The sequence below is a fragment of the Acanthochromis polyacanthus genome, chromosome 14 (genome assembly GCF_021347895.1).
Source record: "Acanthochromis polyacanthus isolate Apoly-LR-REF ecotype Palm Island chromosome 14, KAUST_Apoly_ChrSc, whole genome shotgun sequence".
NCBI lineage: Eukaryota > Metazoa > Chordata > Actinopteri > Pomacentridae > Acanthochromis > Acanthochromis polyacanthus.
The window spans coordinates 24,426,108-24,438,201 of NC_067126.1; the positions used below are offsets into that span (position 1 = coordinate 24,426,108).

The 12,094-nt window shown below is 40.7% G+C and overlaps 1 protein-coding gene across 4 annotated transcripts in view; it reads left to right on the plus strand.

Moving 5' to 3' along the window:
* lrp1bb (low density lipoprotein receptor-related protein 1Bb) overlaps positions 1-12,094 on the plus strand; it is a 270,427-nt gene that overhangs the window by 163,042 nt on the left and 95,291 nt on the right. For all 4 annotated transcript variants that reach the window (XM_051958593.1, XM_051958591.1, XM_051958592.1 and 1 more), the window contains 7 exons: positions 3,272-3,436; positions 3,767-4,011; positions 6,965-7,096; positions 7,304-7,531; positions 7,784-7,958; positions 8,277-8,371; positions 11,791-11,940. In XM_051958593.1, the coding sequence (XP_051814553.1) occupies positions 3,272-3,436; positions 3,767-4,011; positions 6,965-7,096; positions 7,304-7,531; positions 7,784-7,958; positions 8,277-8,371; positions 11,791-11,940 (1,190 nt within the window). The remainder of the gene's footprint in view (positions 1-3,271; positions 3,437-3,766; positions 4,012-6,964; positions 7,097-7,303; positions 7,532-7,783; positions 7,959-8,276; positions 8,372-11,790; positions 11,941-12,094) is intronic.

The following is a 12,094-nucleotide window of genomic DNA, read 5'->3' on the forward strand; positions in this document are numbered from 1 at the left end:
GCTCCTACGTTAGCCACAGGTCAGTTTAATTGCAAATGACTTGCAGCGACATACACTGATCAGGCAAAACATTATGACCACCTGCCTAATATTCCATTAGTCCCCTTTCTGCTGCTAAAACTCCTCTCACCCAGTGGGGCATGGACACAGGACATCTGGAGAGGTCTTGTGGCACCAGAATGGTGACAGTGAATTGTGTGGGGGTCCTGTGGGTTGCAGAGTGGGACCTACCTGGATCAGGCTTATCCTGGCTCATCCCACAGATGATCAGTAAGGTTTGGATCTGGGCAGTGTGGAACCTGAGTGAACATCGTAGCTCCGTCATGTGCGTCGTGGCGCCAGTTGCTGAGGGTGGCAACTGGCATCAAGGACTAATTGTTGACATGGGGGGTTGAGGCTCGGGGTGTTGCTTGACCTGCAATGTGTAGCTCGGTGGTACATGTCAAACATCCACATGAATGTCAGCACTCAACGTTTCCTAGCAGAACATTGTATTATAACAAGATGATCGATGTTCATCACTTCACCTGTCAGTGGTGGTAATGTTGTGGCTGATTGGTGTATATGAGTGCTTGCAGAAACAACATGCTGTACAGTTTTTCTTCACCACGGCAAATGACAACAGAAAGCTCCAAGCTGCAACCTGCTGCACTGAAAACGAAACTTAAAGTGAAAGTTTTGCAGAGGATTTGGATTGTGTTTTCAGCTTTGTCAACTTGTTTTTGTTCAGTTTTTTTTGCAGTGTATTATCCATTTTGTTTAAAATTTTTGCCATATCTTCCACCACAACGATTCTAGCCATCACTATTATGGGTGAACATTGAAGTCACATCCTTGGCTTCACCTCACCCATAGCAGTGGTTTGAAGAAATAAAAGAAGCCGGAATGTTTCTCCCTCTTCAGCAGAATGATAGTGTGGCGCAGCCAGACCATTGTGAACTACAGAATAGGACTAAGTTAAAATAGATGCTTTAACATCTGCAGCAAGCTTCTTTTCCATTTATTTTGGTTACCAGGGTGGTGCGTCCCACCCCATTAAACGGAACAACATTCACAACACCTCCGTCTTTCTGAAACTTTCAGATATTGTTGTTTTTCTCGTCAGGTTGGGCTGCTTTGATAATTTTTTTTTGTTGGCTTTTAAATGTTGTTTCAATATTCAGCACAGGTAGGAATCGTTGCCCAGCAGCGGCTACTTTAAGTCTGAAAAATGTGTTTTGAATATGTTCTGAAAAAAAGGAGACAAAAAAAGAAGAAGAAAGACGTACAAAATCTAGGCTTGTCTGAGTGGTGGAGGGAAAAAGCTTTTGCCGCTTGCCCCATTATAATCACTGCACTGTGACTCCACCGGTTGATCAAGGCACCTGGGTGTAGACGATTGGGATCAGGATGTGAGAGTGCGATCTTTTATGCATTAGCCTTCCATTGCCCTGAACTCAACCTTGGAAAAAAAGATGTTTCTGGTCTTTGTTTTGCATATTGCAGGGCTGTATTTAATAGTAGGTGTCTACAGAGAACATAATGTCCTTTTATTATTTGGGTTGAAAAGATTTTTGAAGCAGTGCCAAACAGTTATGGATAAACACAAGCTTTTTCACGCAGTATTTTTTATTGTACATACCAATTATGCCTTGTTCTATATTAGGGCAATAATATATACTTTTATGCCTAATATCATGCAGTGAGATGTTAGTCTACAGTGGGAAGTATGACCTACCTTCCACCTGATGTGAGATCCTGCCTCTGGGTGAAGTCTGATGTTCCTGTTTGTCCCTTGTGAGAGTTGTTTGCTCCCTTGGTCTGTAGGGAAAAGTCACCTGTGCTGCAGCCGTGGAATCTGTATCACGCATGTGACACATCCTCATGCAAGGCTGGCGATGATAGTGGCTTTCTGACTGGAGGGCCTCTTGCTCCCTCCTTTGCTCCCTCTCTTGGTGCACGCAATTTACAGTGGATTTTATTTCATGACACAGAAAGAAACAGCACAAACAGTTTGCACTCTCAGTGTCTCCCAGGTGTTTTTGCATCAGTTGCTAATAATAACTTAGACCTATCCCCCATGTGTGACTCCAGCTCTGACTCTCCAATTTCTTCCTCCTGCTGCCATAAGCAGATTCATCAGAACACTATTTGACATTAACAAATATGTAGCCAACCTGTTCAAGATACAAATTAAATAAATTAGCAGCTTTATCAGAGTTACTGCAAAATAATTGTTCTGTGTTTAACTGCTGAGATGCTAGAAACACAGTTTGGAAGATTTTATGCTCCCCCTATCCACCAAATCAGCATCAGTATGGATGATATATGGCAGCGCAAATTAAACAAAAATGGAATCAATTTTCCCTGCTGTTGGTGTGTTGCTTGTATTTCACATTAGGTGCTTACTTTGGCTTAATGCAGCTGAGAACTAGCCAGTGGTTGTATACTTTGGCCAGTATATTTCAGATTAAAGCAAAACCCAGACATTTCAAAAAAATCAATTTAACACTCTTAAGAAATGAGTAATCTGCTCATGCACTCTCCCCTATAGTAGTCTTTCACATTTGGGGAGGATGACTACAGTACATTTCATGGCTGTACAGGGTAGGATTAATGGGTGCTTTTGGTGCCTAAAGGCGCATTTCCATTACAGCGCAATAATTCTAATCTAATTACTTGAATCCACTCAAAGGAGTGGGTCATTGATCAGAGATGCCTTATCAAGTGAATAAGGCTATTGATCTGGACAAGGATATTTCTTCCTAACACAGTTTTGTTGTCGTCAGTATGCGATTTAAGTTTGAGCACCCATTTTCTCCTTCGTTGTAGATGACTTTGTGGACCAAGGCAGGATGAGACAATGTTTTGCAAGGGCTGGAGTAGGACTCAGGATACTGTCAATGGTCACATCAATGACGGTGTTCATTTTCAGGCCTCATTGAGCTGTGAAAAGTCATAATAAAACAGATGGCCTCCCATTTCCAGGCCTGTCACAGATGTTGGTTGAGGGCTGCACCGGATCGCTGGTGCTGTTGTTGGACAGTAATCACTGCCACTGTCTGTGTTGCTACACACAGTTACAACAGCATTATATTTGCAATTTCTGTGTTTTTCAGTATTCTAGCTTTGACAAACAAGTGCAAATGGCTTGTGTGGTCATAAGATCTAACAGGCTTTTTTGTGGATGTATGATAAAAATGGCTGCATTGTGCATATTGCTGTTTGTCCTTCAGAAAGCAAACAGACAAAAGATCAATGCTAACTGCTGCCTTTGGGTTTGTGTTCCAAGGATCCTCTTCTGGACTGACTGGGATGCTACTTTCCCCCGAATTGAGGCTGCATCAATGAGCGGAGGAGGTAGACACATAGTGTTTAAGGATATGGAGATTGGAGCCTGGCCTAATGGACTGACACTGGATCATCTGGAAAAGAGGATTGTTTGGACAGATGCACGGTGAGAGTTTTCATGATGTGTGCAGAAACATTTGCACCTTTTCTGACTTTTAATGCATGCGGGGCATTAAATACTGCAAAGGATTCACCATTCCTTGAGTAAACTTTTATCTTCTCATTCTCCCAGTGGGCATTAAATAATGGAGGACATGCAATATTTAGAGTTCTTAGTACAATGGCCATCTTTGGTTTTAAGTGGGTCTTGAACAATTTAATAGCTCCATCAGCTGGCTGGTGGGTCTCACTTTGATCTCCCTACATGCACTGTTCCCTTTCAGTGCTGTTGGAGAGTGGTTTAAACATTGATATGGTGTTGGTCTCTCTTGAACAGCTCCGATGCAATTTTCTCTGCACTCTATGACGGTAGCGGGGTCATTGAGATCCTCCGGGGCCACGAATACCTGTCCCATCCTTTTGCCGTGTCTCTCTTTGGGGGCAACGTCTACTGGACGGACTGGAGGACAAACACTCTAGCGAGAGCCAACAAGTGGACCGGGCAAAATGTCACAGTTATCCAGAAGACGAGTGCTCAGCCTTTTGACTTGCAGATCTTCCACCCCAGCAGGCAGCCACAAGGTGAGAACAGTATTTCTGCTTTTCACTACTGGAAAGTCGACACTCACAGAAAGAGACAATGAACCACATAGAATCCAACAACCACGATGCCAGCAGGGCTTATTTCCTAACAAGAGTGCATACAAAGAACAGGAAGGGAACATAAGGCAGATCTTTATGCTCATTAAGGGGTTTAAGATGCTAAATCTTCACATTTGGTCTATAGAAAAGCAAAAATTCAGATTCAAACTGGGCATAATCCTTTAGTACCACTGGATATTGACTGACGATATATTATGTTTTAACACAGAATTCAGCCTCATGTTCCAAAAAAGGGGGAAAAAAAAAAGAAAGCATAATGTAATTAATTTCAGCGTCTGTCTCTGCCTTCATTTGGCCTGTCAGTCAGCGAGCTTGTGTCTGAATGAAAAAGGTACTCATGCAGAGAATTAGCTAGCTCAAGTTAACAGTACCTCTGGATGTATTTTCTCACCAACCAAGTCATTGTAATTGGTTCATACCACTATATTAATGTTTTTTCCTTCTTTTTTTTTTCCTTCACGGAATGTGAATAAAGAGACCTGCAGAATATGAGAACTGCATCCGCTAATGAATAACTGCAGCATATCCAATAAGCAAATCAATTAGTAACGTGAAAAGTGTGTTGTGATTACGGAGAATATATGAAATAATTTGGAGGCTTCATTAATATTCACTCCTGAATCTGTGTCTGCATCACAGTGGAATAGGTAATCAATTTTGTGAGAGGTTGAGCGAGCCAAGATTCTGACCACAAGAAATGCACTGCTGATGTGCTATCTGACAGGAGGCCTACATGTGTAAGCCAATTTTTATTTGATATGCAGATCAGCTCGCCAGATATAGTGCCAAGCTTGAAATTAATAGCAAGAAATCTGTTTTTCAGTTGACTTCATTATGAATTTTTTTGCTGTTGTTGTTTTCTTCCCCTCAAAACGGATCGTTTGAAACAGATTTTGATTTATTTGTAATACAGACCCATCACAATAAAACACTGCATAATGGAATATTTTGCGCCACGTCCACCTGATTGATGTATCAGTCTCTGCCACATTTGCTTTTCTCCACATTGTCAAGTATCAACATGATCCTCCTCAGCTTTCTTCGTATATGAGTCACCATTCTTAGATGGTCTTTATTGCAATGATAATCGGGTTTACATCTGTTCAGCGATCCCACTGCTTCGCCAGTGTGTCACACGTTAATTTACTTGTTTCCTTCCTGTATCTGGATTCTCATGAGTGTTCATGAGATAAGTGTGAGCAAATGGGACTGCATTTCCAAAGAAGACAGTAAGCGTACCTAATCCTTTTTAAAAGAGCTCAACTGGAGGGGGGAGTTGACTATTATCCACTCTAGCCAGAACCAATGCCTGGAGATGTGACGCTCCACTAGACTCTCAACATCTGGACCCGAGGAAAAGACAGTTAGGGGTGTGATGGAGATGGGAGACCTGGACATCAAGAGCCCAGCTTGTCTTAGGAGCTATTGGACCAGTGCCACAGTGGAGCTCCACTGGAGGCATGGCCAGTCTTCAACTACAATACATATCATTTGAAAGGCAAGGCAATAATTACACGTGTGAATGGGTAACAAGTTTGCAAATTAGAGGGTAGATTGGCAGTGCCAATGTCTGGCATTTCTAACAGATGATTATAGACAGAGTACTATCGAGAGACCTGTATTGATTCCATAATTATAAATAAATGTTTTAACCAAAATATAACAGAATTGTTAGGGTATTGATGCATTCCTGTACTTGCATTAATCTCAGATGTAGCAGTTTTCTGTCACATTTGTCAAAGGCTCTGTATGTCATTTGTATTGAAAATGAATGTTTTTTTTCCCCCCTCATATTTAGGAACACAATGTTCGCTCCCTTGCGAAGGCAGTGTGCTCATTTTTTAATCTAGTTGCTGCAAATAAATCTGACAGTTTAGAGCAAACACCTTGGCTCTGCTGTTGCTGTCTGTCATCCCTCAAGAGCATGATTCAGGTGGAAGCAGTGCTGTTCAGACGCCCGCCTATTAGCAAACTGAGTCAGCTGGGTGCTGTTTCCAGCTTGCTGAGACAGAGTTGTTTTTATTTTTTCAATTTTAAATGAGCCACATTTGCGATGCAATGGGATTCTCAAATATGTTGCTGAAGGACCCCAGGAAATGAACTTTGAATGAGCTTGTTTGACATGAATCATCCAGAGTAGATGTGGGGAAAGAGTGGAGAAATGGTCGTGTTCGGTGCATGAAATGTGACTGCAGCATGATGGGACGTTATTGAACTGTGGGTGATTTTCTTTAGTCTGGCTGAGGTGATTTATTCTGAATAGAGTAAGAAATTGTAAGAAATAGAAATAACCCTTCAAATGCATCTCATCTGTATTTACTGAAATGTGCAAATCTAGTAGAAAATGTCAGCAGCTGAGGGTCTTAACCTGAACTGTCCTGCTACCCTGAGGTAGCGGGATACAGAGACAATGTCGCCCTTAATTTATGAAAAGCACAATTTAACTTATTTTTTCTCATTTATTTCTGCATCTCCTAACCTCTTTGGAACATTTTCAACAAGGGAGAAACCTAAAAAGCCAGCATTTGCAGAAGATGAGTAAAGCAACTTTGCATAAAATAACCATCTCTCATACCAAAACTGTGTAACCTTTATTGGAAATTCGTGCCAGAATTTTTCTCAGAGCTGCCATGATTTCATGCTTTATCTCTCTGCTGCTATGCTGCAAGAACAAAACTGTAATCCTAGTTATTTTCAGCTATTTCTTTGTCTCTTTGTTGCAAACTCAGACAAGTCTGTAAATGTCATGTTGCAAAGGCTGTCAGGCCTGTTCGCGTCCAGTATTTATCCTGGCCGATGCCTTTTCTTATCATCTTATGCTGAGTGTTCTGAAGTAATTTTTTCTTCTTTCTATTTCCTCTCATCCCATCAGCCTCTAACCCATGTGAGGAAAATGATGGACGTGGTCCCTGCTCACATCTGTGTCTCATCAATTACAACCGCACTGCGTCCTGCACCTGTCCACATCTCATGAAGCTTTCGACCAACAAACAATCCTGCTTTGGTGAGTGAGAACGCCTTCTGCATTTTTTATGGCTCCTCCTTACGCTATCAAAGTGGAAAAAAACAGGAGAGGTATTTTCGTCTCCCTTCTGATTGACACCATCATTTACATCTGGGTGTTATTACCACACCTTCACCTGGATCTGCCAACAAAAGACCAGCAGCTGTGCACTGTCTCAGTTGATTGCCTACTTTATTATCTCACCAGCGTTGAAAAGGTTCCTCCTTTATGTGCGGCGGTCTGAAATCCGTGGCGTGGACATTGACAATCCTTACATGAACGTCATGACGGCACTAACGGTGCCGGACATTGATGACGTCACTGTGGTGGACTATGATGCTCAGGAGGAGAGGATCTACTGGGCTGATATCAAAACGCAAACCATCAAACGAGCATTCATCAATGGCACCCAGCTAGAGACCATCATTTCCTCAGGTAAGTGCATGCTAGACATTCATGCATAGCCCATTGAAGTTTTTGAACGTTTCTTTTCTAAATGGATTTATTGTATTTTGGTATAATTGCTAAATCTAACAAAGATGTATGTGTGTAAAGTACACATCATTTGTTTGGATCATTTATTCCCTAATTTTCTTTGTTAGCTGTACTTTAGTTGACATATCTGCTAGTTATTTCCGTTTTGTAAAGCATGCAAGAATAACAGCTTTTTCATGCACTTCTTGACAGATATAGTGAACTGCCGTGGTCTGGCTTTAGACTGGCTTTCCAAGAACTTATACTGGCTCAGCTCTGAAAATGACGAGTCACAAATCAATGTGGCTCGCTTTGATGGGTCCCTAAAGACGTCCATCATCCACGGCATTGATAAGCCAAGGTGCCTTGTAGTGCACCCTGCCAAGGGGTAAGTAGATTAGAGCAGTCTGTCCACTTCATGAATTCTTTACCTTCAGTCCATAGTATTAAGAAACCTCACCTGTACCAAAGAGGGATCAACACCTTGTTGTAAAGAAACTGTTATACAAGCTCGAAATGTTTGGGCTTATTCTTACAAGGTTGTCAGATGGAACAAATCTATTGGCTTACATTCAATTTGTGGTTCTAATTACATTAGAAAAACAAACATAAAACAAACAAAGCATGCATTGATTATGTTGTAAACCTCATGATAGCTTGTGCCTAATTGGATTACTGCCTATTTTCTTCACACCTTCCCACACAGGAAAATCTATTGGACAGATGGCAACACCATTAACATGGCCAACATGGATGGGAGTAACAGCAAGGTCCTGCACCAGAATCAGAGGGACCCTGTAGGTCAGTATGAGAGCTTTTGGAGAGCATACAGAACAAGACCTCATATTTTGCTATCACTGACTAGATTGGAATATAAATAACCAGATTAAAGCATTTGCATGATTTGCCCTGTTTTCCCAATAGCTTGGGTTGACTCGATTTGTTTAGTAATGGGGCTACTGTGTGATGGCTCTCTGCAAAGTCTTAGTACCACAAATTCAAGAGACAAAGCTAAGTTTTATTTGGTTCTGGGTGGGTTTAAGGTATTTTAATTTGACAAAATCTTCCAGCGTCGACAGCTGTGCCTCTTCAAGCACCACTTTGCATCTGTGTTCCTTCTTTCCAAATTAATTTCGAGTAACTTCCCCATTTCAACTACAGTATGACAAAGATAATCCAATAAAGATTTAACATGAAAGTTACCATAAGCTCAGTTTGTCCTAATCCATTTTAATCAGTTTATGTGCACACAGTGACTTTTGCAAACTGTATCGTATGTGATATTTGTAGCTGTTGACATTTAATCTGTATCCACGACATCAACAGGAATCAGAAAGAAACCTTCACTTCCTCACGTGTGATGCTATCTCAACAGGCAATGTCAAAGTCACTCTTTGAGTAAAGGTGTCAAAGTGTCTGGTAAAGCTTATATCATTCCATGCTGGAATGGTGTTGAAACCTACATCAAGGTTACATTGGAAAAGCATGTTACTTGTGTAGACTTACATCGTTCGCTATTTCTTTCTTAGTTGAATTACTCCCATTTAAATCGAATTTGAAAGAAAAAAAGCACCCAGTTTCTCTTTGTGTTGATTGTGCCCTTGTCAGAAGATATCTGACAAGTATTTCTGTCCATTTACGGACAACATGATGACTTTTAAAGAGTTTACACCATGCTTTGATGTTACAACTTCTTCTTAACAGGACATCACTCTACAAGTATAGAATAAAGGGATCCGTCATGGCGCAATGTCATAGCCAGAACTGCTGCTTTTCAAGTGCTTTGTAATGTTATTGGCTTTACTGTGGACTGCATATTGCTTTAATCCATGCTATCCCACATCCATCTGCTAAGGGTTGGCTTCCACATAGCGTGATGAGGTCATGTGTTCTGCTTTACCTGCTGCACACTGCCTTTGTTGCCTTTGAAAAGCTGTACAACTCCGCAGCATTGTTCCAACCCACCCTGCTAGCTGTGGTAATTAAGTCTTCTTCGCTCACTGTTGGATTATTCTTTAAACTATTCACGAGTGTGGACATGGAGGTGCTGTTGTTTTTGTACCTGTAGTTTGTAGTGACATATATGCAAATAGAGATGGAATGCTCACTTCTTTTGAAAGGGCAAGGTTGTTTTTTGGTGGGGGTTTTTTTTGTTGTTATTTTCCTGCTCACACCGTAGCAACAAGAACAGCAAAAGATTTAATGCTGTAGAACCCTGTTTTTTCTGGAACGGATGCTTGTTTATTGAAGGTTTTGCGTGATCCTTTCATTGTAATGATGTTATTGATACGTTTTCCACATGGAAATTTTTTGTTGCATGTGTTCTTTGGAATAATGGGATCTTTACAGTGTACTGAGGGTAAAGTAAAAATGTGAGAATCAAAATTAGAAGTCATTTCCTAGAAATCAGAACTGGGTATGTTTAATTTGATGTCATGACAGAATGAAGAAAAGATCGATAAGAAGTTAATGAACTATGTTAAAGAGTTAAACCTTACCGAGACAATGATTAGCATGATTGACTGTGAGAATTAGTTCAAGCAGTTCTCCTCTGCTATGATGTACTGACCACAAAGTGATCACTGCAGAATCTTTTTCATTTCATTTCAAGGTCACCTGTATCCAAGTGTATAGAATAAAATAGAACAGAATGGAATGCTTTTTTTTTGTCATTATACACACACAATGTACAATAAAATTAAAAGACAACTCTGTGCAGAATACAAATAAGACAAATAGATAAAAATTATAAATATATGTACACAAAGAGCCGAGAAGACAGTAAGAAGAAAAAACATGACGACCAACGGCAGCAGAGATGAATATATTGCACAAGAAAATTATGTGTTCAGTACCCATATTGCACTTGGGTAAAACATTGTGGTGAATCTGGAGGTGCGGCTTTAATGGGTCTGTACCTCTTTCTTGAGGGCAATGGAGGAAGTGCAGTAATTAGCTGAAGTGTGGCTTTTGGCAACTGAGCCTTTCTTGCTGAGATGATGTTGTAGTATGTATTCGCATAGCAGTCTAGTCATTGCACAGCACAGATTTTCAAAGAGATCATATCTCCTATTATTCACGAGGACCAGTGACTGCTGCCTGATGTGAATCTTTTCTACATGTTCATTAGACTGATGTTTCTATTATTAAGCTCATCCCTTTGCCTTTTGAGTGTAAACTCTTTCCCCACATGGATCCATGCTTTAGTAAGTAATTGCAGCTTGATTTAGCAAAAAGCCATCAGCTGGTCTTCATCTCTAGTAGCTGTTGTTACATAGCTCAAGGTCAAACTCCCCATTTGTCGCACGGAGCAGCATTGTCTTCTCTCTATTTCTTCATTCTCCCAGGCCTGTCAGCAGTACAGATAGCGGGGCGCGCCGTATTTCACTGGCTTCATTTATGATTATGGGTTAGACCTGGGGACAAGAGTAAATTAATGACGCATTGTGACTGTGAATCTGCCAGACATAAATCCAACACATGGTGGGAGACAGTAAGTTGTCCAAGAGGTATACAACTGAAATTGCTCCCAGCTCCCACCATTACGAGCGATATTCTATGAAAAACCATCATGTCATCATACCAAGAGAAAAAAAAGAAAGCAGTCATCCCCATTCTTGTGTATCTTTTATGCCAGCTGGACTTCTTTTAAATAAATCCTCCACGCATACTGTACGTACGAGCAAACTTTCGTATTCATCCTCACTCAACCAGAGGCGTAGAAAGTGCAGTATGTAAATGTAAGGTCATGCAGTCTTGAAATGCACTGTTGCAATGCTGTTTAAGTGAAAATAAACATTTTTTTATTATTATTTTTATATGGGTTCACAGTGTAACATATTTATTATAGCCAAGATATGGAGCTATTTGTATCTTTTTTGCCACATTATGGAACTTGGTACAGTTTAAAATGCAGTGGAAAGAAACTGATTTTTCAGGAATAATCTTCTGGTTACTGTAACATCACAAATTACAATATTTTAATAATAACCATCAAACATTTATGTAGCATGTATAATGCTGATCAAGCTCTGTTCTACTATTTTTTGGATTTTGTTTTAATTTTATTTGCAATTTTTTTATATATATATCTCTAATGACGGACTTTGTTATTGATTTTCAAAATCCTGGTGTGTTTAAAAGTCAAGTCCTGTTTCCAATTAAATCTTAGCACAATGAGTGCTCACCTGGTGTTCAGTTTCTCCTTTTCTTCTTCTCAGGTCTCTCAATAGACTTCACTGCCAACAAGCTGTACTGGATCAGCTCGGCCAATGGCACAATCAACAGGTGCAATCTGGACGGCGGCGGGCTGGAAGTGCTGGAGTCTCTAAAGAGGGAGTTAGCCAAAGGCACAGCTCTGGCTGTGATGGGTGAGTGGAGTTTGTCACAAGTGCATCAGATTGCCGCTGGGGATTACTCAGAGAGTGTGAGGGGATTACATGTTTAACCAGCTAAGTGGCTCGAGAATGGAACCATTTAGGCAGTCGGTGGAACAGTTGCGCTTCACTTTGTGCGAAGTGGCAG